The 27,961-nt window shown below is 38.3% G+C and overlaps 1 protein-coding gene across 1 annotated transcript; it reads right to left on the bottom strand.

Moving 5' to 3' along the window:
• Window positions 1-655: 655 nt before the first annotated feature.
• Window positions 656-4,642, bottom strand: LOC111986476 (AP2-like ethylene-responsive transcription factor At1g16060). The gene is made up of 7 exons (XM_024018110.2): window positions 4,183-4,642; window positions 3,997-4,079; window positions 3,481-3,569; window positions 3,231-3,304; window positions 3,067-3,117; window positions 2,344-2,420; window positions 656-1,381 (listed from the first exon to the last, which is right to left on the bottom strand). Exons 1-7 carry the CDS (start codon window positions 4,335-4,337, stop codon window positions 843-845), a joined length of 1,068 nt encoding a protein of 355 aa, XP_023873878.1. The 5' UTR covers window positions 4,338-4,642; the 3' UTR covers window positions 656-842.
• Window positions 4,643-27,961: the final 23,319 nt, after the last annotated feature.

The raw sequence follows: 27,961 nt of genomic DNA, 5'->3' as shown, positions 1-27,961 counted from the left end.
GCTGTTGAGTTCGCTAGAGAATTGGCTTTCACTTTGGCCATGTCACCCAGGAAACAGAGTATTTAGCTACAGCTTTTTATTTATTTATTATTATTAATACTTGTTTTCTCATATTGGTTGACAGGGTAATGGGGTAGCTCATTCATTAGTTAGAAGAGCTCATTTATTTATTTATTTTTGTTAGTTTGGATAGAAACTGTTCCCCCAAACATTTATGATGTATGCATTGGTGCTTTAGTCCAATTTAAATAAAACTTCTAAGGTGGATTAAAAAATTGAAAAAGACAGAGAAAGAGAGAGAGAGGAGAGAATCTAAATCCCGGGAATGGAGTTCAAGTCAAGGTCCAGTTTCAAGGAGTCATTTGAAGTTGGAATCTAGTCAAGGTCTTGTTTTCAAATGTAAAGAATGTGTCACATGCCAAACTTTATTTGAATAACGTGCCACATTACAAAATACTAGTAGTCTTTGTTCTTATTTTTAAGATACTATATGTATAATTAGTTGATATCGAAGATCATCTGGGACCGTAGATATGGAAAGAAAGCGGGAGTGCTTGGTCCTATGAAGTTTGGAAAAACACAAATGACAAAACCGGAAATCATAGCGAAGGGGCACATAGCAGTTGAACAATAAAAAATTGAAATTGAGGCACACTTGCATGCAAATGTCTTATTTAGAAGAAACATTTGATAAATGAATGTCTATTTCTTTATGTATCTACATGTAAATGAACTAATAACAACAATTACCAAACTCGCCTCCATATTCAAAAGAAAGAAGAGAAACATTTTGGGGGGGTGAATATCTTTAATGTCTCTCTCTATTGCTCTTACCTTGGTATTTAAGGTTCAAGTTCATAATGAAAAATTGGTGTAGCAAATGAGTTTATGTCCCCAAATATAATGTCATCACCCTCAGTATAACTACCGGAGTCCTGGCAATCAAAGTAGGTTTGAATATCGTCCGGAAAGGTTCGACGTGGTGGGTCTGACTCTTGAGGGATTGACGGATTATCAATCACTGATGTCCTCTCCATCATTTCCTTGAACTTGGAGGATTGCAGCAGGAGCCCTAACGCGGACGAAGCCGAGGCGACGCCACCGCCAGGCCTTATTGGTGGTGGAGCTTGGGGTGTGTCACTGGCACTTGAGCTGGCCTGCTGGGATATAAAGCTTAGTCCAAGCTCATTATTTGGATTTGGTATTATTATTGGATTAAGGTCATCGTTCGAATTTGGTTCATGATTGTTAGGGTTATTTTGGTTATTATCAGGACGTAGCCACTTGATGTAACGGCTAAGGTCAAAGTTTGTAACGGCGTTAAGTCCGCGGTACTCTATGGCTGCCATGTCATATGCTGTGGCTGCTTCTTCTTGAGTAGCTGCATCCAAAATAATATTAAACGAAAATGAAGCAAGGGTAATTTGGTAATAAAACTAGCATATAATTAATTGAGGGGATTTAATTTGTGTGCAAAATTTGGTGGAGAGTTCGAAAATTTAATTTAGTGAATGAATCTTAAATAGCTGACTAAGCAGTTGAGGTTTGGTGATCTATATCCCAACTAACTCAATTTGATTGCATAGATTCACCTTTTTCTTTTTTCTTTTTTTATCCCATTATCTTGACCCTTATATGATTTGTCAATTTTAAAATAGCAACTTATTTATCTTACTTTCTTTTATTTATTTATTTTTTTTTCATGAGAGCTAGTCTCCCATTCCATTTTAACTGTATTTATTTGGTGTTAATGGGTTGTACTTGTACAGCATCGACTCTCTTGAAATGTTGGATTGGTTGTCACTTGACATGTGGCGTGGATGAGGACGTTTTTTAGCATTCATGGAGCATGAGTGTTTGAATGGATAGCAATGCTAAAAACATAAAAAAAATCTACAACTTTTGTTATAATTTGCCATGTGTTGAGTTGTAAATAGTAAATGTATGGACTTATAATTTTACCAATAGACCATATGCTGACAGTAATAGGGATGTTTTGTTAACAGGTTCTTTTGGCCATGTATATATACGCATTAATATTTCTATACACTTTTAAGTTAAATAAATTTTTTATAATTTTTTTAACAATGTCATTTAAAATTCGAATCTCCCACAAAAAATGATAATAGTAAAATACTGTATTTTTTTCTTTTCTTTTTTTCTTTTAAAGAAAGTACTGTCTGTCAAATTTATTCTTCTGTTTTAATGTCTTTTGCTTTAGCCAAAGAATAGCATTGTTTTAATTTTGAAGTTTGCATAATATTGCTGTACGTCCCCTTGAAAGATAAATCTATCTCAAAACGAATACAAAAGAGTAGGCTTATACTGTAGGTATGAAATTACCGTAAGTTCCGAGGTAGAGATATTTGTTGCCGAAGACTCTGCCAATACGAGCTTCCCATCTTCCATTATGATGGTGTCTGTATGTATGAAAATACAGAAATTTGGTAACTATAGCATATGGAGCGAGACGACGAGTAACATTTTTATAAGAATATATTATAATGGATTCCTAATTATTTTGACAATTTTGACTTTACATATTTTTCAAAAAATAAAACACACTTGTTAATAATTTATTGGCTTTCTTTAAAAATTATCCATTCCTAAGGGAGAAATCCTTCCTCTTTGCACATAAGTGTGGGTCTCACCATGGATTCCACACAAGGCTCACATTTGTGAGAAGATGGAGGACTCCTCTAATAAAAGTGAATAATTTCATATGTTATTGTGTGATTTTTTTTTTGGATATATATAATTTTAACTTTATTTAAAATAAAAAATAAAAAAACATTAAGTACATCTTAAATATTGTTCTTCAGAAATTCATTAACAAAAGATGGTTCATTAGTTTCTTAGCGACAGTTTGTGGTTGTAAAAAGTGAAGTCAGAAGAGAACTAAGATGGTACAATAAAAACAGAGTCAAGAATTTCATTAACGAAGTCCATAGCCACACTGATAAATAAAAAAAATGAAAAAAAAAAACAATACATTAATTCACATTTAAGTGTCCCATGAAAATTGAATGATTAAAAGGCCTAAAATAATAAGAATAATACTAATACCTTGCTACGCCTCTATACTTTGAAACGCCACGGGAAAATCCACTACTTTTTCTGTACATTGAATCACATTATTTAGAAAATAAAAAATAACAATCCAACATCTACGATATCTTCCAGTAAAGACGGTATTCTTGAATTGAGATCTGTAGAAATTAGAGAATTACCTTCTCAAACACCCAATATATTCTTCTTTCGACTGACTCTCCATTTCTTTGAGTTCTTCTTCATAAGTTGATAGCTACAATTATCATAGTAAATTAGAAAAAAAAAATATATATATATTCATTAAATTTTTTAAAAGCCCAATAAGTGATTTTTTTGGGGTTAATTTTGCCTATTGATAAATGATACTATGTATGTGAACATAATTAGGAAATCATAATGATTATTCTAATTGAGATGAGAAAAATGTACCTGAAAATTGAGGATGGTGTCATGTCCCCAGTACTTCAGTGCTGCTAAGTCATATGCATGTGCTGCAGCTTCTTCATCATCATATGCCCCTAACAAATCCAACATCTCAAATTAAATAATAAATAAAAGAAAGAAAGAAAGAAAGGATGAAAAGGGAAATAATTAAGAAGAAGCTTTTCTCTCCAAATTTTTATTTCCTTCAATAGTTTTTTTTCTACCAGACATTTCCTTCCTTCAATAGTTACTGTTTGAAAATGAAAGGATTAAAATAGAAAATACATAATTTAAGGATATACCAAACCTACCTAGATATACTGCATTTAAGTTGGAAACCATCACATCCACCATCAAACCCCAAATAGAGTATTAGAAAACAAATAAACTGTTAAATGATCAATAATTCAATTATAAGGACTGCAGGAAAAAAATTAAAAAATTTAAAAAAAAAAACATATTTAGTTGTATTTTTTAAACAAAAAAAGATTAAAGATTAAAAAGAGGGAGAAGAACAAGAACCTTGTCTTCCTTTCTTGTTCTGTAACTCATTCCAGCAATTCTTATCCCACAAATGAGCCTCATAACGACCCGTCCACCGATGCCTAGATGAATAAAATTAACTGGTTTTAAGGCTTAACACAAATGAACACATATATACATATTCCAACAAAAGAAAGCATTCCATTATGAACTCATTAGTCTAACCTTGTGACACCCCGGTAAATGGAGCTACGCTGTGGAGGAGAGTCACGAGGGATGCTTTTGCGTGTCCGCTTTGCTTTAGTCGTGGCGGGGTTATTGGTATTGGTATTGGTATTGTTATTGGCATTTGCAGTGTTCTTCACAGACCTTTTAGCCATTAACCTTAAAAAGTAAGAAAGAGTGCAAAATGTTGATAGAGTGATTTGGGGGGAGAGAGAGTTAGATATGACTAGGTCATCCAATGAGAAGGGCTAGCTTTTAAGGAATGATAAGAGAAGGTGAGAAAAGTATTAACTAGTTTTTTTGAGAGGGTAGCCGGCTGAGGTGATGAGGAGGATGGTTTTTGTGGCCGTCTCAAATCGGCTTCTGTAGTCTCTTCCTCTTTGTCCTCACTTGTTTCTCCTCTCTTGGAATACCATTACCACCTGTGTTCCTTCTAAATTGTGTAGTAATACGCAATTTTGATACTATAACTTTGCCTCATTTGCTTAAAATATATAATACTAGCCTAGGGTTTAATTAATTCCCTTATTCATTAATTCCTAATTTGTTGTAACCTAACCCCATTTTGTACTCTCTCTCTTGTTTGGTGTGTCATTATCTTGATATTTTTATTTTTATAGTATTTTTGGTATGCCATGTGGAAATGGAATTTACAGGTTTGGCTTCTCCAATCTTTGTCGCATTTAATTTTCGGGAGGGGCACACATTTCTTATTCTATGTCTCTATGCGTGACTCCTACATCTACATATGAATTCCACGTAGGCATGTACGGTAAGAGGATAATCTCAATAAACCGTGTCATAAAATACCCTATCTCTTAGTAGATCTCTTAGTGCAGTTCAAAACCCCGTCCAAAATTTAAAAATCTTGCAGTGTCTCTTTTTCTTTTTTTCTTTTTTTGTGAGAAGTTGTCAATATCTTCTTGTCACACCCCGAACCCAAGTATAAAGATAGGCACGTGACAACTGCCACACACTTATAAAGTAAGCACCTTACAAGTGTGCAAGACTTTCTTAGCAACTAAAATTTATCCTCAAAAATTAATTCAAATAAATTCAAAATACCTCAACAATTTCTTTATGAATAGATCTCCAATAATTTAATAGGAACAAAATCCAAACCTCATGTACATAATGCCAATTGGCCAATAAATATAAAACAATTAGAAGACAATCTAATCCCAAAATCACTAAGCTTCTTTTCCTGCTCACAACACAACATCAAAAGTCCCAAAACTTGTTATTCTTTACAATCTAAAACTGGAGGGGAAAAAAGGAGTGAGCTGACAACTCAATAAGTAACCCAAATTCTAACAAGTTCTATCAAGCAATAGATCTATAAAGAAATAAGATGTAATATGAGTCTTCAAAAGTTATGATATACTATGGATTTTCAAAAATAACTAAAGAACTTTTATAGTCTTAAAATAATAAGTTGCAAATAGATCACACACTTTAATGTTACACATATATCATAGATGGTTTAAAAAGTAGTCAATTTTCCATATATCAAAAGCTATACCTTACAATAGGTTCCAAAAATACATAAGCATTTTTAATAACTCAAAATAGTTCAAATACTCAAACATTTTCAAAATCAAATATGTAGTTTTAAGGACTCAAAATAGTTCAAATATTCAAACGTAATTCATATTCTTAACAATCTTATGACTATGGTCATGCTATATCCCCGTGACTGGGCATTAGAATACCAATGAATAACTCCCATTGGTTTGGGTATTAAAATCAATTCATAGTCAAATTGTCCATAATCATATATATGAAATCATAGTTTCTAACAAAAATATATCTTATTCAAATACATATATATTGTGGGGCAAAAAGGGCCCGGCTCAACGTGATGGGCCGAAGGTCCATAGGAGGGCTATTTTACGACCGAGAAGAGGAAGATGGAAAAGGCAGAGCCCGGCTGGAAGTGGGACCCTCAAAAGGAAGAATTATCACAGTCCAAAGAGGTTGTAATTCTCTGACGCCATATCATAGATCAATTGAATGTGTGAAAGGCCAGAATGACCTTCCGAGGACTCTACCTGATCAAGATAAGCTCTAAGCATGCTATGGAATGATAAGCATGGAGAAATATCTAAGGGGAAAGCTGCTGCCACCGTATTTAATGCACTGCAACAACTTTTCTGGCCGCATTTATGTGGAGAAGACCCTTGAAAAGTGCATCCTAACCTATCGCCACTCACACAGAGTTAAAAGAAGATGCCTGACGTGACATGTACTTCAACAAACTCATGGATGAGGAACACGTGGACGATGGAGATGAGGGCAAGAGCGACTATATAAAGAAAGGAAGCTCCTAACAAGAGGGGGGGGGGGGATGAAACTTGGTTGTAACCCTAAGATTTTTGTTCATCAGAAAAACAAATAGTGTAGCTCTTCGGATTATCAAAGTTTACGTGCAAATTAATGTTAGCTTGTGTTTAAAAGCTATGATCCATTGTTATCAATCCCATACTTAATCTAGCTCTTTCACCCATACTCTACAAATTAATTGTCTTTGGGCTTGGGCCACAAATACCAACCCTACAATTGGCGCCGTCTATAGGGAGAGCTTGAATGTAAGGGAAAGTAGTAGCAGTTGATCATGGCTGAACAGGGGCAACAACCGGCGGAATCTGGGGCATCCCAGCATATTGATCATTTTCTCAATTTGGAGCGGAGGCAAGACCGTGAAGGTAGTGTGCATACTACACATACTGAACGAACTCAGCCTCGTGGCGGAAGTCACGTTTCTCATGCAGAGAAAAATAGTATGCAAATAGAGATTGAAAGGTTAAAAAGGGAGCTGCGCCATGAGAAAAGAAAACGTGCTGCCTCGCATCATGATGACGACTCGGATAACAGACAGGACATCACCTATGAGCAGCGGTCTCGAACTCCAATCAGTGAAACTTTTTCATATGAGGATGAGCACCCTCGTAAAAAGCAACCTCGAGGACCATCGCATGGAGGGGTGGGCAATGATGCCATGAGTAAGGCCTTGAATCAGATCTCCAGGTCACCTTTCACGCGTAGGATCGAAGGGGCGGAGCTTCTTCGGCGTTTCAACCAGCCAACTTTTACTATTTATAACGGCAAAACCGACCCTGTGGAGCATGTCAGCCATTTTAACCAAAGAATGGCTGTCTATTCCAGGGATGAAGCTCTGATGTGCAAGGTATGCCCCTCTAGTCTTGGTCCCGTGGCCATGAGGTGGTTTGATAACCTGAAGGCTGACTCCATCGATTCTTATCAAGAGCTCACTCAAGCTTTTGGTTCACGTTTCGTCACATGCCGAAGGGTGGCCAGGCCCTTGTCTTCTCTGCTATCCTTAAGCATGCGTGAGGGCGAGTCACTTAAGGCGTACTCGGATAGATATTGGGAGATGTTTAATGATATGGAAGGCAACTTTGACGCGATGGCCTTAGAGACGTTCAAGCTAGGCCTCCCCACTGATCATGGTTTAAGAACATCCTTGTCCGGCAAGCTTGTTACTAGCATGCGCTAGCTTATGGACCGTATTGAGAAGTACAAAAGGGTTGAAGAGGATCAGCAGCAAGGGAAGGGTAAGGATAAAGTTACCCCCCAAGACAGGAAGGACTTTAGGTCGGATCGTTATAACAACAATAAGCCGAGGAGAGATTTCGCTGGGCACTCGCAATTAATGCAGTGTTCAAAGAGCCCGTTCATCAAGTCCTGAAAAAGATCTAGAACGAGTCATTCTTTAGATGGCCGAGTAAAATGGTGGGGAATCCGGAGAGACGCAATCATAATCTTTATTGCCAGTACCACCAGGACCATGGGCATGCTACTGAAGACTGCAGAAGCTTATGGGATCATTTGGACCAACTAGTCCGTGAGGGCAAGTTGAGGCATCTTCTGCATCACTCCAGTGGCCGAGGAGGTCAACCGAATTCTGAATCCGAAAAGAGGGATTCTACAAAACCCCCATTAGGTATTATTAATGTCATTTTTGCAGCGCCAGGGAGAAAACAGGATCCCGGTTGACAAAGGTTATGTCGGTGGCTCGGCTGCCAGTAGGAGATGCTGACCGAAATCCGAGGAGCCCTAGACAGACTGGGCCGCCAGTTTTAGGCTTTTCGGACGTAGATAAAGCTGGGACCATTTAGCCTCACGATGACGCCTTGGTAGTCATACTCAGGATCGGTGGATATGATGTGAAGAGGGTGATGGTGGACCAGGGTAGCGCAGTGGAGATCATATATCCTGACCTCTTCAAGGGGCTGAATCTCACGCTTGGTGACTTGACTCCATACTGTTCCCCCCTGGTCAGCTTCGAGGGAAGGACGGTTACTCCGAAAGGACAGATACGGCTACCTGTTCAGACCGGCTCGGAAATAGTTGAGGTGGACTTCATTGTGGTAGATGTCTATTCCCCTTATACGGCGATTGTAGCCAGGCCTTGGTTACATACGCTAGGGGCCGTTTCCTCCACTCTGCATCAGAAAGTCAAATATCCTTCCGAATGGCGCGTTTGTGAGATCCGCGGAGATCAATCCTCGGCTAGGCAATGTCTGGTGGCTGCCATACGACACGAGCCCGAGGGTGAATCCTCGGCTAGGACGGAGGAAGACCTATAGCAGTTAAAGGGATGGTTGTCACTCGTCGAGGGATAGGATGAAGGTGTAAAATGCGAGGACTTAATACGGGTTTTGGCTGGGACCAATCCTGAAAGATACTTTCAAATCAGATCTCAGATACCTCAATCAGAGAAAGAAGAGCTAGTTGAGTTCCTTAAAAGAAATATTGATGTATTCGCATGGAGTACTTATGAAGCCCTAAGAGTGGACCCGGAGTTCATTTGCCATCATTTGAAGGTTAACTCTCTGAGTATACCAAAGAAGCAACCTCCTCGGCGGCCATCCAGAGAGCATGCTGAGGCAGTTAAGGAGGAGGTGCAAAAGCTCAAACAGGCTGGGGCTATTAAAGAAGTTTTTTACCCCGAATGGTTGGCAAATACTGTGGTGGTAAAAAAGAAAAGTGGAAAGTGGCGAGTTTGTGTGGACTTCACAGACTTGAACAAGGCTTGTCCTAAGGACCCTTTCCCTATGCCGAAGATTGATCAATTAGTAGATGCTACTATCGGCCATCCTCTGATGAGTTTCTTAGATGCTTTCCAAGGATATCATCAGATACCACTAGCCCCTGATGATCAGGAGAAAACCGCCTTTGTTACCCCCATTGGTAATTACCACTATAAAGTGATGCCGTTTGGTCTGAAAAATGTAGGTTCTACCTACCAGCGGATGATGACCAAAATGTTTGAATCACAACTGGGTAAAGACATTAAGGTCTATATAGATGATATGGTGGTTAAGAGCAAAGTTATTTCTGAGCATTTGAAGGATCTTGATGATGTTTTTGAAACTTTGAGGAGACATAAGTTGCATTTGAACGCGTCAAAGCGCTCATTCAGTGTGGGATCAGGCAAATTTTTGGGTTACATGGTAACGCACAGGGGAATTGAAGTCAATCCTGATCAGATAAAGGCTATTCGAAACCTACAGCCTCCTCGGAATCCGAAAGAGATCCAGAAGTTAACGGGAATGACAGCTGCCTTAAACCGATTCATCTCCAGGTCCGCGGACAGATGCAAGCCCTTCTTTTCGCTGATTAACAAGTGGAAGGGATTTGAATGGACTGAAGAATGTGCCTCGGCTTTTCAACAACTTAAAGACTACTTGTCTCGGCCACCAATTATGTCTAGCCCTGAGCCAGATGAGGTCTTATTTGCCTATATCGCAGTGGTCCCCCACGCTATAAGTTTAGTGCTGATAAGAGTGGATCAAGGCATACAAAGGCCGGTCTACTGTGTAAGTAAGTCTCTACATGAAGCCGAGATCAGATACGTACCATTGGAAAAGGCCATTTTGGGTGTAGTACTTGGAACGCGAAAATTGCCCCATTACTTCCAAGCTCATACTGTCGTGGTGCTCACGCAACTCCCACTTAAGACAGTACTTCGAAGTGCAGACTACACGGGGAGGATAGCCAAGTGGGGCACTATTCTAGGGGTTTTTGATATCAAGTACATGCCTCGCATTTCAGTCAAAGGACAGATCCTTGCGGATTTGGTGGTCGAGTTCACGGAGCCCAGTTTAGAAGAAGTAGCAGTAACGAGGGGCATGGATGAAAAATCAGTTGGCATGATTTCTCAACAAGATCCTGCTCGATGGGAAGTGTACGTAGATGGCGCTGCGAACTGAAAAGGTTCTAGAGTGGGGCTGGTCTTGACATCTCCAGAAGGAATCATCATTGAAAAATCGCTAAGGCTGGATTTTGGCGCGACCAATAACGAGGCCGAGTATGAAGCCCTATTGATGGGAATGGCTATGGTCCGAAGAATGGGAGGAAAGGTCGTGAAATTGTTCTCGGATTCGAGATTAGTTGTGGGCCAAGTACAAGGGGAGTTTGAAGCAAAGGATGAAAGGATGCGAGGATACTTGAATCAAGTCAAACGTCTGCAAGGGGAATTCGAATCTTTTAGCTTGCTACATGTTTCTAGAAGTAGCAATGCACACGCAGATTCTTTAGCCACATTAGCTACCTCTTCGGATCAAGATTTGCCGAGAGTTATCCTTGTGGAGGATCTCCATGAGCCCACTGGAATAGGAGGGGATGCAATTCAAGTGCACCAGATTCGAGAAAGTTCATGCTGGATAGATCCCCTAATCAAATTCTTGAAGGATGATACCTTGCCAGAAGAGCGAAAAAAGGCTGACAAGATCTGAAGGAGGGCTACCAGATTTTGGCTATCCGAAAACCGAAAGTTATACAAACGTTCCTACTCGGGACCATACCTGTTGTGTATTCACCCAGAGGCAGCTGAGTCGCTACTAGAAGAATTGCATGAAGGGATTTGTGGGAGTCACACTAGAGGCAGATCATTGGCCCACCAAGCCCTTACTCAGGGATATTGGTGGCCGAACATGCAAGAAGAGGCCCATGACTATGTGAAGAAATGTGATCAATGTCAACGATTCGCACCGAACATACACCAGCCAGCTGGAGTCCTCAACCCACTATCTAGTCCATGGCCGTTTGCCCAATGGGGTTTGGACATAGTGGGTCCGTTCCCCAAGGCTGCAGGAAACAGAAAGTACCTCCTAGTCGGCACCGACTATTTCACGAAATGGGTAGAAGCCGAGCCTCTTGCCAATATCCGAGATGTGGATGTGCAAAAATTTATGTGGAAGAGTATTGTCACTCGTTTCGGAGTTCCTCATACTCTCATTTCGGACAACGGCTTACAGTTCGACTGTAGCGCATTTCGGAGTTATTGTAGCGAACTAGGGATCACGAACAGATACTCTACTCCTTCCTATCCTCAGGGGAATGAGCAAGCTGAAGCAGTTAATAAAGTCATTGTTAGTGGCTTAAAGAAGAGGTTGGATGACACAAAGGGAAAGTGGGTCGAAGAGTTGCCACATGTGCTCTGGGCTTATAGAACTACACCTCGCAGATCTACTGGGGAGACTCCTTTTTCAATGACTTATGGGTCTGAAGCTGTCATTCCTTTGGAAACAGGTTTCCCAACTCTGAGAACTAGTTGGTTCAGTCCTGCCAGCAATGATGAACTCTTAGAAGCAGGATTGGATTTGATCGAAGAAGGAAGAGAAAATGCAATGGTTCGGCTGGCTCACTACTAGCAGAAGCTTAGGTAGGGCTATGACGCCAAGGTCAAGCTAAGACCCTTAGAACCTGGTGATTTGGTACTCAGGAAAGTTGCCGGCACTGCGAAAAACCCAGCCTGGGGAAAATTAGGACCAAATTGGGAGGGACCATATCGCATCACCTCATGTTCAGGCATTGGGGCATATTTTCTAGAGGACTTGGATAGTCATGTAATACCCCGCCCCTGGAATGTAAATATCCTTAAAAGGTACTATTATTAATCGAATCGTTCCTTTGTTTATTATGATAACTTATCACTCCTTATTTGTTCTCCAAAGTGTTTAAATTTAAATCCAATCATGCCTGTAGTCCTCAGACCAGATGATTTTGGGTTAGTTAACACTCCTTATTTGTTCTCCAAGTGTTTAAACTTAAATCCAATCATGCCTGTAGTCCTCGGACCAGATGATTTTGGGTTAGTTAACACTCCTTATTTGTTCTCCAAGTATTTAAACTTAAATCCAATCATGCCTGTAGTCCTCGGACCAGATGATTTTGGGTTAGTTAACACTCCTTATTTGTTCTCCAAGTGTTAAAATTCAAACCCTATCATGCCTGAAGTCCTCAGACCAGATGATTTTGGGTTAGTTAACACTCCCTATTGGTTCCCTAAATACTAATGTTTAAACCAAATCATGTTTGTGATCTTCCGACCAGGTGATTGTTAGTTAGTCAATATTGTTGTACCGTTATTAATACTAAGTTATTCTAGAATAAATCTTGCCTGGCATTAATGACTCTGTTTAATGTCAACTTTAAGCCTGTGTTAACCTTCCTAAGTATACATGTAAAAGGATTTGTCCATTTTTGTAATATTTGGTATGGTTATCCTTTAGCTTTAACCTCTATGTACTGCCTTCTTCGGAACCAATTTTAATTGCATATATTGTCAGCGAGGCAGAGTAATTATGTCTATGGCTATAATTACAAAGTGAAATTACTTGTAACAAAAGAAAGTCATACAGAATGCAACAAATACACCAAAGTTAAAACAAAAACTGTTTCATTAATCAAAGTAAGATAGTTTACAACTCCCTACAGTAAGGGGAAAAAAAAAAACAGTAACAACAAAACAACTAAAGCCTAAGTTTTTGTTAGAGCTTGGTCTTGGGGATCCGAGGGCATTTTCTCTCCTTCCAAGACCTCGTCCTTTTCCTGTTGTGGCTCAGTAGAAGGGGCCTGATCACCTAGCAGGTTGGAATCCTTGGTAGGCTCAAGGATGACTGGGGGAGCTAGATCAACCAAAGGCTGCTCCGAGGCCTCTGGGAGTTGTGCTGGAGGAGGGGCATCAGTCTCTGGAAGCTGTCGGATGTCTGCATCATAAAAGATGTTCTCTGGCAATCTCAGCTCTGAATCAGCAGGCACTCCAGCAGCATCCAGCGCTTTGCCCTAGGTCAGGTCACAATAATCCCGAGCGACCGAAGCGAATTGCTCGGTTAGACCTTTTTCCGTAGTCTCCACTCCCAGCTGATAGGATGCTTTCTTTTCGGCCTCGGTCGCCTCCTTTGCCAGCTGGGCATCCCTCTGAGCCTCCTTGGCAGCCTCCTTAGCCTTCAGTAGCTCGGTGTGAAGCTCCTTCACAAGCTCCCTTTCGGTTGCCAGATTTTTTCTGAGCTTCGTTCAGTAGCTTGCGTTGGGCTTCGGCCTGGGTCTCAGCATTTCTAAGACTAGCATGGAAGCTATCCCTTTCATGGGTCACTCCCTTTAGCTGGTCCGAGATCTGAGAGACCTTGTCCTTTAGGCTACCCAGGGCCCTTTCCGCTTCGGACCTAGCCTGGGCCTCTGCTTGGGCTTCCACATAGGCCTTGCGGTTCCATTCTTCGGCCACGAAGACCTGCTGGGTGATCTGAATAAATATGGTAATAGTGTTAGCACATAAACATAGAAAATTAATAAAACGACCGAGGAGTTGAATGAGTATGCTTACCATGGCCAAGTCTCTCTTCAAGGACGTAAAGAGTTCATAAGGGCTGAAACGCCTATATGACTCCATGCCTTGGGGGAGGAGCAATGGTTGCTGCAGCGCTTCGGCTATAAGGCCAACCCTACCCCCATCATAATTCCTGACCGAGGTCTCCCAGGAAAAAGGGACGCCATCAAGCTCTAACCTGGGAGACCACGTGCGTTGCCCTCGGCGCACGTCTGCGATTGGGGGCTCCTTTCTGCTCTCTACAGAGGAAGCCCTTTTGTTGCAGTGGTCCTTTCCCACCTTCGGCTGCTTAGCCTTTGGTGGTAATACCACCTCCCTCTCCTCGGGCTCCATTGGTTTCTTCTTCTTTAGATCCGGTATCGGTTTGAGAGCCGGATCAGAAACCTGTGGTGGGGGAGGAGGTGGAGGTAGATTCACCGCCGGCCGAGAGGTCCCCGTCCCCTTAACCTCAGCCTTGTTGCCCCTTTTCTTCAGGAGGAGTTTTAGGTCAGACATTTCTTCCTCCGAAGAGTCCTCAGGGACTGTGGTCAACAGCAGGGGTGGTCGGATGCAAGATTGCCTGTCAGGTTCCTCCTCGGAATCTGAAGAGGGTATTATCTGGACCCCTCCTTCAGTGTCCCCTTCAAATTTGAACTTATCGATTTGCTCCTCTAGTGAAGTGGATGAGGAGCCGACCCTCTCTCTTGCGGCTGACGATTCAAGGGGGACTTGTTGAACTGGTCGGATTAGCAGCGGAACGCCCTGGGGGTTGGGGTGTGGAACAGGTGCGAGGTCGTAGGGGGCTAAAAAATTTTTCCGAGCAACGTCTATACATTGCAATCGGTAATCACCTTGGGTGATGGCATTACCTGCTGGCTGGATGTCGTCTTTTTTGGGTGTATAGCCAAGTATGAGAGGAATGGACCTCAGTTGTCCGTCCTCGCTGACGAATATCTCCGAGCGTAATAAATAGTTGAGGGCAGGGGCGTTAATAAGGCTGAGCCGAGGAGCAGTATGCACCTTATCTGTAAAACAAGCAAACCAGTCGGGTCAGAAAACAAATACAGGATAATATAAAAAAAAAAAAAAAAAAAAAGCAACTATGGAGAATGGAAGCCCTAAGACTATAAAAAAAAAAAAAAAAAAAAAGCAACTATGGAGAATGGAAGCCCTAAGACTATTGTTAGAGACCCTAAGTCCGAGAAGGCACACCTGGCTCTCCTAGCTCGGTCAGACAATGTAGACCGTCATGCCATGCGCCCGAGACGATCAAGTAGTCTTTTTTCATCCCTTTATTTGATTTGGGAAGGCAGGAGAACAGTCTAACGACGTCGGAGCAGGATTTGAGATAGTATCCCGCCCCTTTTTGGCCACGACACTCATATAGGTATGCTAAGTCATGCCAAGTTAGCCCTAGTCCTAATTGCTCGTTCAAGGCATCGAAGGCCCCTAGTATCCTAAAGGTGTTAGGCGTGCACTGCTCAGGAGAGAGCCTGTGGTTGCGGAGATAGTTTAGGGTGATGGAGCCCATTGGGAGGGTCATTCCCCCTTCAATGAAGGCTATTATGGGAACTATGACCTCTCCCTCTTTTCGGGCCGTTAATACTCTCTCTGGAGGAAAATACCTCAGATTTACCCCCTATGGGATATTATAATTTCTCTTGAATTCCTCTATCAGCGCCGGACTATCGACGAGATATTGGAATTTGCCCATTTCTAAGAGAATGACTGAAGCAATGAACAGAAGAATGGTTTTGAGGGGAAAAAAGGTTAGCCGAGAAGAAAATAAAGGATTAGGAGACGCCGAAACTTACACAAACAAGATTGGAATGAGATCCCTAAACTCAAAATGAGCTCTTTGTAGATCTTGAAGGCAGAGAACGCAGGAATCCGAAGAGGCATGAAAGGCTTTCGAAGGAAGGAACTCTCTGGGTGCTCTGAGAATGCTCTGGGTACTTTGAGAATGTAAGTAAAGAAAAAACCTCCTTTAGAGGTTTATATACGGAGACAGATGGAGCGGAATCATTCATTCCGCCCAAATCCCGAAGGCAAACCCTGGCTGTTTGATCAACAACCCACCGTTGGATGCAAAAGACAAAGAGCCGCCTGGAGTGATAGACACAGCGCTTTGGGAATATGGGATTTACAGCGGCAATAATGAGGCGCGCGTCTCTATACCCCCGCGCGTGTAAACGAGGGTATTTATGACTTTCCATTTCTAAATTTATTAATTTTTCTTATTTTTATCCCTTTTTTTCCCGCGTGGCAAATCAAAATCTTACCTTTTCTTCTCGGATGCGAGGGAAAAACTAAAATTTTGAGCGGCTGTTGTGGGGGAAAAAGGGCCCGGCCCAACGTGATGGGCCGAAGGCCCATAGGAGGGCTATTTTACGACCGAGAAGAGGAAGATGGAAAAGGCAGAGCCCGGCTGGAAGTGGGACCCTCAAGAGGAAGAATTATCACAGTCCGAAGAGGATATCTCCTGTCCGAAGAGGTTGTAATCCTCTGACACCATATCATAGATCAATTGAATGTGTGAAAGGCCAGAATGACCTTCCGAGGACTCCACCTGATCAAGATAAGCTCTGAGCATGCTATGGAATGATAAGGATGGAGAAATATCTAAGGGGAAAGCTGCTGCCACCGTATTTAATGCACTGCAACAACTTTTTTAGCCGCATTTATGTGGAGAAGACCCTTGAACAGTACATCCTAACCTACCGCCACTCACACAGAGCTAAAAGAAGATGCCTGACGTGACATGTACTTCAAAAAACTCATGGATAAGGAACACGTGGACTATGGAGATGAGGGCAAAAGCGACTATATAAAGAAAGGAAGCTCCTAACAAGAGGGGGGGGGGGGATGAAACTTGGTTGTAACCCTAAGATTTTTGTTCATCAGAAAAACAAATAGTGTAGCTCTTCAAATTATCAAAGTTTATGTGCAAATTAATGTTAGCTTGTGTTTGAAAGCTGTGATCCATTGTTATCAATCCCATACTTAATCTAGCTCTTTCACCCATACTCTACAAATTAATTGTCTTTGGGCTTGGGCCACAAATACCAACCCTACATATATATATATATATATTTATAATCAAATATTCAATATTCAAATATATTTGTGATATTGTTATATTTTTTACTTTAAATCAATATCGCTAAAAAAAAAAAATTGAATAAAATAAATCTTATATTCAATGCTCATATTTATTGGCGGAAATTCTTTATTCTTTACTTTGAATCAGTATAGCTAAAAACAATTAAATAAAATACATCATATATTCAGTAATTAGATATATTTGTGATAATTCTTTACTTAAAATCAGTAATTCAATAGAAATAAATTGTAACAATTGTAAACAATTTTCAGTAGTTAAAATACGCAAAGATAAAACCAATTAAGATAAGATTACTTATCTCAACTAGCATACGACAAAAGAATTTCTTCTTAATCCTTTCTCTAAAATCCTTAGAAATCACCTAAAACAATTTTTAGATACAATTTACTCCAAAATAAAATTTTAAAATCAACTTGCAAGGTACTAACCAGAAGAAAATTTTCTAAAATATCCAATAATTCTCCACTTTTATCTCACACCAAAAATCCACCTATTCATATCATATATTTTCTTTACTTTCTGCCACAAATAGCTTCCTAGGGTTATTCATATCATACATTTTCTTTACTTTCTGCCACAAATAGTTTCCTAGGGTTAAAGACTGTAGAATACCTATAGGGTCAAAAGTCAATTTATAAAAAAACACCACCTGAACACAATTACGTTAACACCTTTCAAATTTTTTTTTTTTTTTTAACATGTGATAATTGATAACTTGTCACGCCTCAAAGCCTACACTAGTTACTATTTTTTATTATTATTATTATTATTTCTCATGTTCCGTAACTTCATCACTTTGGTATAAAGGCCTATGTAGAAACCTGACCCATGAAGCCTAAAAAATTCTATCTCCACTCAACGCAACAAAAGGCATAGATAAGATTAAGTTACTTAACATAAATAATAAAAAAAAAGAAAAAAAAATGCAATAATAGTATCTAGTTTACCGAAAATAAATCCAAAATTTTCTTCGTTTGCATCATTAAAACTCTTGAATGATTAAATAGTTTCACTATTAGCCAAAATACCCACATAAAAAGTACTCTAATTCCGAATAAAGCTTAGATTTGACAAGAAAGAGATTTTTAGGCTCTTACTTCAATTGTGCAGTCAAATCTTCTCTACTTGAGTATTTTGGGTAGTCTCCTCTCTCAAAACATCTCTCCATATAAGTTGACATTATAAGCTTTTATATAGTTAGGGTTTCAACCTTATTTTCTAAAAACTCTCTTATAATTATAAATTATCAAATTGACCCACAAAAGATTTACTTAAAACCCTTCCCTTTTTTTTTTTTTTTTGGGTATTACACTTCTACTTTTCATTCTTCCTTTCGTTTTTATTTTGAAGAGCCAATATGTGCTATGGTGAGTAGGACCATTGGCAGGGGGAGAGTGGGCTGGAGCCTTCATGTTTATTTTTTTAATCCTCTCCTCCCCTTATAATTTATTAATAAAAACCTTAAATTTGGTGTAAATTTAACTTAATGCCTCTTAATATATTTTGAAAATGACATACAAAAACCTTCTTTTTTGTTGTTGTTGTTGTTGTTGTTGTTGTTGTTGTTGAAGAATACAAACATTCATTTAAATTGACTATATGCTATACTACTAGTCGAAGGCAAAAGCTTATGTGTTGCACGATTTTGAATGTAAACTTATATATATATATATATATATGTGTGTGTGTGTGTGTGTGTGTGTGTGTGTATAGTCTTATTAAAAGAATTAAATGAATTATTACTACATAATTTAAGAAATTTATTGAATTGCACAAAAGAAAACACCTTATTGAATGTCTCAACAATTAAGATTTTGTGTCTATACAAAGAATTAATGATTAAGTCGAGCAAAAGTTGATGAGAACAATTAAGTTGTTGCTCCTATCAAAAGTACTGCTATAATTTGGTGCATTCACTTAGTAATTAAATAAGACAGCCAATTAGTACAACCATGATTTCTAAAGTTAACTTTTATTAAAGGGCAGAGTTTTGCTGCATACAAAGTTGTAGCATTTGTTGCATACTTGTATATGTGTCAAAAAATTAGAGTGACACCTGTCAATTGACCAATTTAAAGAAAAACTGGTCTGTTAAAATCTTAACTTTAGTGTTTCTCACAAATAGACTCTCTCTCACATGCATGGCAAAACCAAACCAAATTACAAATCTATTCTCTTCAAATCCCCATCAAGACACTCTTTTGTCTCTCTCTATATCTCTTTTCTTCCTCCTCCATTCTTCTCACTTCTTAGATACCTAGCCTCAAAAACAAATCAAAATACAAATCTCTCTCTCTCTCTCTCTCTCTCTCTCTCTCTCTAAAAGTAAAACAAAAAAGATACCTAATAACTCAAGTGGATTCGATACCCACCATGGATTCACTCTACACACCACTAGTAGTGGTCTTCTCCTCTTCCCCTCTTCTTCTTCTTCTTCTTCTTCTTCTTCTTCTTTTTTTTTTTTTTGCATGGCCGAAAGCTCTTTCCTTTATATGTTTTTTTTTTGTTTGGTTGGTTGTGGGTTTGAGAATTTGGTACTGTATATTGCTCATTTAGTACCCTTTATGACTCGAGCCATCATTCCCCAATGATGATATCACAAAGAGGCCTAGGATTGATTTAGGGCCCAATCTTATGAATCTTTAGCTTGAAGGATATTTTTGGTGAGAAAATAAGGCATGCTTTAAGTATGCACACGCATACATCGAGCACACTTATACCCTATGTATGCACACGCATTTAAGGTTTCTAAATACCTACAAGGAAAGGTTTTTGGACATAAAATTGTGTAGAGTGAATCCCACATCGTTTGGGAGCCACCCACACCCTTCTATGATCACTATAAATGGCCCCAAAGGATCTTTTACCAAAACATGCCAAATTCACAAGAAAATGGTGAATCAAAGAGAGAGATTTTAATCTAAAACATCCTCAAGTTAAAGTTTACTTGGTTGTGACCTATTTTGGTCTTGAACTTTGAGTTTTAAACTTACTAACCTTCTTGGTTTTGTTCTTGATTAGATTGACTTAGGGGAATGGTCAAATCAAAGCTTTAAAGAGTTCTAGTGTTGAGGTAAAGGTTCAAACTTTGTCTCTTTATTTTCTTTTGTTTTTTGTTTTTTGTTTTTTTTTGTTTTTCATGTTTTATTGCTTTAAAATATTTCTTTTTAGTTTAGGTTGTTTAGAATTTATATTAGAAGCATGCTAGGTCATTAAATTTCTTGTTTTAATCTTCTGTTTTTTGCATGTTCTAAGTTTGTGTTTCTGGGCACACATGCCTGCGCATACTTGCATGCATGCACGCATATGCACATGGGATGCACACACGTACCCCATGCATGTGCACACATGCTTGCTCCCAAAAACTCAGATTTAGGGTTCTTCATGTTTTGTTTGTTTTGTTTAGCTTTTATCACATGTTTAGCTTTTGTTTAATTCATTTCTTGCATATTTAGGGTTTAGGTTAGTAGGATAACATCTTTTGATTAGTTTAATTGTTAGATGAATGATTAGGGTTTACATGCTTTGAATAAAAATGAACATGCATAGAACACAAATATACATTGATGCATAGGTGCTGTGATGCAGTAAGGTAAGTTATGCATAAATCATATGAACAAGCATTTGGTTGCTTGTACATGAGTTTGAAAGTTCAATTAGTGTGTAAAACACTAATAAATGTTTAAACCCCCAATTTTAACAACACCAACACAAGCTTATACACAAACAATATATGTGTGAAATATTGAATATAAGCTATAACCAAAACTGGTAAAACATTCTAAACCATAATTAACCACAAATACAACAGCAATTAAAATGTAAAGAGTAAGGGAATAGAGATGTAAACACAAAGATAACACCGACACGTGTTATCGAAGAGGAAACTGAAGAACTCGGCGAAAAACCTCTATGCCACCTTGCAAGCGGTCAAATAATCCACTAAAGAATATAGTTGAGATACATGAATAGCAGAAAACCCTCCAAGCCTAATCTACCCAGTGCACCTAAACTCTCCAAGCTTCTTGCTCCAATAGGGTTACACCTAACCTTATCTTCTTTAGCTTCCCGAATCCCGCAATAAGCCTATTGCATCAACCAAGTAAATTGGTCATCTTTGAATTGCTTCCCAAGCACCAAAATTCCTCCTCATAAATATGGGTATGGTGAGAAAAGAATTTAGTAAAATATACATCTCAAGGATATGTCAATGGAGAGGGTGAGAGTAGAAGAATTTGGAGAATCAAATGATGAAGATTATGGATGAGTCAATCTTGTTTTTCTCTAGGGTTTATCTCTCAAAATTCTTTCTAGAAGCTTTCTACATTTCATGAGTATAAGGGTATTTATATTAGTGTATATGAGGAATGTGAAAAGTCAGGTTTCAATCAAACAGGGCATTCTAGCGTCTCAACCTCGTGACTGGAATGAGTTGTGAGTTTGAGTCGCGAGCTAACCGCTTAGCTTGACTATATATTTTTGTCTTGTAGTGCTCTAGCTGTCGTGACCCTTCAGATCCCTACATACTTCATATATGGGCCACTTTGGCGACTTGCCAGTCGCGAGCCAGTCATGAGATCCAGTCGCGAGACTCCTTTATGTGCACACATCTTGAGTTTTCTTTACACTCTCTCACATGCTACCCTTACATAATTCCCACCTAAATACAAGGTATCTAATTGTTAAAATACAAGCAAATTTGGCACGGAAAAAAGCCAACACATGATTGAATAAATTCAACCTTACAGAGTTGTTTGCTTATGATGGATGAACATGACGAATGTCTTGACACCTTGATGATTGAATACTTATGTGATTAACTCTTGATCCTACTACCTTGTGATATGTTTACTGCCCTTGGACATAAAACATGATTTCCTAGATGAATGATAGGATCTTATTCCATGATGTTGTGGGATGATGTGCCATGTTGAATGCTAGATGCATGTTAGAGTGTGTGTGTGTGTGTGTGAGTATGGAAAAACATGTTAAAGGATCCTTTGATGAGATTAAGACTTTCCGAAGTTCATTCCACCAACTCACAACCCATGCCACTGCCTATGATGGGCTTTGAGTACATTAAAGGTTTTTCCACCAAACCATGTGGTTATATTTATGCCGAAGGTTGGAATAATAGTGCACCTAGTAATGAGTGATCTATTGATCTATCCATTTAGCTTTAAGCTTAGCCACACATAGAGAGACAATAGATCCTATTAAAAGGGAGTACCCTTTATATCTCTTGTTTTTTTAATCATATATTCTTTGATCACCTAATTCTAAAGGACATATCAAATGTTAAAATTGCAGGATTACCCAAAATTTATGGCTCACCCTAAGATTTTGGGATGAAAAGAGAAAAATATCACACATATAAGAGGCTTATCCCAAAGCACAAAGGTATGTCTTAACTTGAAAGGTTCATAGGGTCATAGCAGATTTGTTATCATAAGACCAAATCAAGGCCTTTTTGAAAAAGAAAGTCTTGGGCCTAAGATAACAAATATGTAATAGGCCTAGCATCAAAGTGTTGGAAATATGCATGTACACAGCAAAAAATTAGTGGATCTACTTCATTCGCAATTGATAACATGTGCTATGTAAGTTTCAGAATATAAGAACAAGAGAGTGTACCTTGGTATGGTGAAATTCCAAATCAAAGATCAAAAGTTCTTGAGAACATTTTCAATCTTCACTCCAATTCTACTTGATGCCCAAGAAGTGTGGTCTCTCAATCAGTTATATGTGTATGTTCTAGAGAGAATGAAAAAGTGTCAAACACTCACATACATACCATTTCATGTTTACAAAAATTCTGTATGTTTCTCTCCTTACAACTGATTATCTAATTAGGCTAGCCTTTGGGCCTTTCCAATTGGGCTTTAGTATGTGGCTTGGAGTGAGACTAAAAGGGAATATTTTATATCTTCGTTAAGAGATTATGAATTTTATCTTGAAAATATATGTTCCATCAACACTAAATGTGGCTGCCCAACATAATGAGGTTTTGACCGTTAATTTAGATCTCACTCCTGATATATCAAAGCAACCTACACTCCATGATCAGGTCCATTATTCTCTCAGGATTAAGAGTTCATGTAAATAGAAGTTGTGAGATTTATTATTCATTTGATAGTCATTAGGAGAATAATAAATCTCACAACGGTCCAGTTTAATATGTCTTAACTCTTAGAACATATCAACACATCAACTAGAAGTCTCCACTTTTATGATCAAGACAAATCATCTTAGTTGATATGTTATAGTCATCGCAGATGAAATGCCTAATTTCATCACCAACTACGAGCTAAAATTCTGTGTTTACAAAGAAATTGTGACTTATATAAATTACATAAATCACATACTGTGTATCTCATGGATTATATAATAATGTCCAAATATTCATGTTACCATTATTTCAAATAATAATTGTAAGGTTAAACTTAATCAACCATCTTGTTGGTTTTATTCCGTGCCAAATTTTCTTGTAATTTAGTATATTCCCTATATTTAGGTGGGAATCATGTAAATGTAGTGTGTGAGAGAGTGTGAAGAAATACTCAAGACTATGCAGTGAAGCAGAGACTCGTGACTGGATCTCGTGGGTGGCTCGTGACTGGTAAGCCGCTAAAAGACGCATATGAGTGAAGCATGCAGAGAAGTTGAACCATCATGCCAGCTATAGCACTACAGGACAAAAAGTCTAGACTGGCCATTCAGTTAGCTCGCGGCTTGAACTTCGACTCAGTCAAGTTGTGAGGCCAAGTCGGCAACCAACTCTGTTTTGGAAAAACTGACTCTTCACATTCCTTTCTCGCCCTAGTATAAATACCCCTTATACCTACAAAATGTAGAGAGCTTTTAGAGAGAATTTTGAGAGAGAAATCCTAGAGAAAAACAAGATTGACTCATCCACAATCTTCACATAGAGACTCTTCAAATTCCTCTACTCTTACCCTTTCCATTGTTACATCCTTGAAAGGTTCTTGGCCAAATCCTTTTCTCACCATACCCACATCTGCGAGAAGGCTTTTTGGTGCTTTGGGAAATAGTTAGGAAGGGACCAATGGTTATTGGTTGATGCTATGGGCTACAGCGGAATTCGATAAGCTAAAGAAGACAAAGGTTCGACGCAACCTCGTTGGAGTAAGAAGCTTGAAGGGCTTAAGTACACTGGGTAGATTAGGCTTGGAGGGTCTTTTACTATTCATGTATCCCAACTTCATTCTTTAGTGGATTATTGATCGCTTGGAGGGTGGCGGAGAGGTTTTACGCCAAAGGATTCGGTTCCTTCTTCGATAACACATCGTTATGTTGTCTTTGTATTTGCATCTCTCTTTCCTTAATCTTTGCCATTTAATTTTTGCTGTGAATGTGAATTTATTTGGTTTAGATTATGTTATCAATTCTGATTTAGCTTATTTACATTTTTTGCGCGTACATTGTTTGTTAATAAGCTTGAATTGGTAATTTGTAATTTGGAGGTCTAAACATTCAAAGGTGTTTTATACACTTATTGAACATTCAATTGGTATCAGAGCGGGTACACTTGTTGTTGTTTAATTACCTAAGTGTGATCCTTGACCCCTTGTATTTATTTGCCATGGATAGTGCTTTATATGCCTTTATGCATGTTTTGGATGTTGACGAATGTAACATGCCACGTGTTTGTGAAAATGCCTCTATGAGTGATAATCCTCATGATTGGGATGCTATGTTACATGAATCTTTGGGTGTTGTTAATATTCCAAATGACAAACTCTTGAAGAAAAAGGTTAAGAAGTTTCAAAAGAATTTGAGTAAGTTATTTTGTGAAAATAATGATTTGATTGCTAAGCTCAATGAATCCAACAAAATTGGTTGAGAAATATAAGAAACTTGCTGAAAATTCTCTTGAAAAGGTAAAAGAGTTTGAATGTTTGAATATGGACTTGGATGCTAAACCTGTTTTATCTAACAAACTTGTTGATGAGCTAAAATGTGAAAATGAATCTCTTAAGATGCATGTCAAGTGTTTGATTGCTGAACCTATTGTTAAAAATGATGAAAATATTTGTTGCAATCATGTTGTGGTACCTGATTTTGTGCCTATTATGTGTTCTGCTTTAAAGGACAAATCAGTGTACATTCATTCACATAAAAGAAATCAAAAGGTGGAGAGAAAGGCTGTTAACTCAAAGCCTCTATTTAGTTCTCAACCTAAGGCTTTGGATGGATCTAAGTTTGTTCTAACTTGCCACCATTGCGATGTGATTGGTCACATAAGACCTCAATACTCCAAGTTGAAGAGAGAACAAAACCATGTTGCTAGATCCCTTCCCAAAAAGCCTAGTAGACCTAAACACATTGTTTGTCACTATTGTGGTGCCTTTGTTCATCTAAGACTTCAATGCTTTAAGTTTCATGCTTTTAAAAGAATCAAAAGAAAAGTGAAACTTGAGCTTCTTGGAGGTTGTGCTAAAAAGGGTAAACCAGATTTGAGTAAAAATAGCATGTTCTTAAAGAAAGTGTTTAATGCTCTTAACTCCTTGTCTATGTGCATCTCTGGTTCTCATTCTTCCAACCCTTGTCTCACTTCTCATGAGACACTCATTCTAAACAATCATTCCATTTGGATGAAGAAAGGTTCCTATGGTTGAGCTTTTGCTCTTTTGGTCCTTAATCTAATTCTTTCGATCTATGTAGGACCCTTCACGCATTGAATGTCATATCTTCTTGCATTTTATGCATCTTGCATTTATTTGTATGCATTGCTTTTGTTTTTTATCTTACTTTTATGTTTTAGTTTTGTGTAAGTAAAAAATCCAAAACCACATAAAAAGTGAAAAATTCAAAAAGTTTGATCGTATATGTTTGAGCACATATCATATGTGAGTTTTGCCTTGTACCTTCGTACAAATGGCTTTATGCATTTACGAACTTAGCTTGTTCTTTATGCACTTATATATTTGTGGGAAAAATCTTGACATCTTTGTATGATTGTTATAAATCGATCTTCAAGCTTGTCATGAATAATTAGTCAATAGTCATGTTGGTTTTGATACATGCGTAGACTTGTGCCTATATATCTTCCCACTCTTTTATATATATTTATATATATATTTATATATTTTTTTGCTTTAAAAGCTCAACCAATGTAAATCTCAAAATGAAAAGAGATAATGAGCTGCAAAACCCGTCGCATATAATGACTAGAAAAAGGAAAAACGACTTTTTATAAAAATGTATGTTGCCCAAAGAGCCAAAGACTTGTTCATCAAATTTTAATATAAAAAATTTCAGGCATCGATCTCAAAAAGAGATGTAAAGATAAAAAATGATCAAATGTTATGAATTGTAAAGAAGCCAAATGAAAAGCTTCAAAGATATGTAATCATTTTCTTGTGAGATGTCATATATGTTCATTTCTATAATTGAGATAGACCACTTATCTTAGTACTAGTTGTGTATGATGTTAGGTTCTAAAGGTTTAGGAATTTATGTATTTAGAACTCTAATTTGTAATATTGGCAAACCATGATCAAAACAATCTGTTTAGTCTTGTTAAAGTGTGCTCAAAGTTGTTTAATTATAGTAAAGTTGGAATCGAGAGACTGTAGATGCATTGGGGCATTTCGGTCTAGCTCAATCGATCGAAGAATAGATTCAATCGATTTAAAGTCGACCAGATTGCGTTTTCTGCAGTTTTTCCAACTCAGCCCTAACTCATTAAACGTTTAGGGTTTTATGTTTTTGCCATAGGTATATATGGCAAAACCCTAGCCACATTTTTAGAGTTGCTTCAGTTGTATTGTTGCTCATACATTACTGTTTTGTGTAAATCTCTTATGAGATCTAGAGGAGCTTTCCTTTACACAAAGCTTAGGGTTTTCAAGATTGAGATTACTTCAACATCTTGATGATCAACTTGGTTACTACCATTGAAGCTTAAAGAATATCAAGCGTGGGTGCTTGTAGTTGATTGAAGAATTTAAGAAAGAAGGAGTTTGTGGATTTGGAGCTTGCATGGGGTCGTGTCAGTAAGTTCTACTGGTAGGTAGCATTAGGAAGTCGAGTGGGGAGCTTGTAAGTCATTTTGTATGAACTTCAATTCTTTCATAGTGAATTCAGTTTTGCCTTGAGGATCAGTGGGTAAAATCCTCCCCAGGTTTTTTACCGTTTTGGTTTTCCTGGGAGATTATATCTTGTATTATTTATTATTCCACTGCTATATATTCTTGATATGATTGTTTGATTGTTTGATTGTTTTAATCTAGAATTTCTTAAATTGACTAAGTAACAACTTGGCTAATTAACTAGGCTACTCAATCTGGTTGTGTTTAAGGGTCTAAATTTTCCATCAAGTGGTATCAGAGCAGGTAGTTCTTTAGTTTGAGATTTTTTGATCTCTGAGCTGATCCTTGACCCCTGTTGTCATGGAGCATGGACATTCTCTTGTTGTTCCTCCTCACTTTGATGGGAATAACTATGCTTATTGGAAAGTAAGGATGAAAGCATTCCTGAAATCCATTGATGAGAGAGTTTGGAATTCCGTTGAGTACGGATGGGAGAAGCCCACTACTCTTGTGAGTGAGTGGCAAACTTCTGAAAAAGAAGCAGCTGCCTTCAATAGCAAAGTTATGAATGCCATCTTCAATGCTGTTTCTATGGAGGAATTTAAGAGGATCTCTAATGTTGAGGTTGTTCATACTGCTTGGAAAATCCTCCAAACTGTGCATGAAGGCATAAAGGCAGTTAAGATAAACAAACTGCAGCAATTAACTTCTAGGTTTGAGAGCATTAGGATGTCTGATGATGAATCCTTTGATGAATTTTATGCCAAACTGAATGATATTGTTAATTCTGCTTTTAATTTGGGTGAAATCTATGATCAACCTAAAATTGTTAGGAAGATACTTAGATCATTAACTGAAGACTTTAGACCCAAAGTGACTGCCATTACTGAGAGCAAGGATGTGGACTCCATCCCTGTTGATGAGCTTGTAGGATCTCTTCAGTCCTATGAGTCTGACTTACCCAAAACAAACAAATCCAAATCAATG

Source organism: Quercus suber, unplaced genomic scaffold (genome assembly GCF_002906115.3).
Source record: "Quercus suber isolate HL8 unplaced genomic scaffold, Cork oak 2.0 scaffold_158, whole genome shotgun sequence".
NCBI classification, from domain to species: domain Eukaryota; kingdom Viridiplantae; phylum Streptophyta; class Magnoliopsida; order Fagales; family Fagaceae; genus Quercus; species Quercus suber.
The sequence above is the reverse complement of the archived record's forward strand: the minus strand, read 5'-3'. Positions and strand labels throughout refer to the sequence as shown.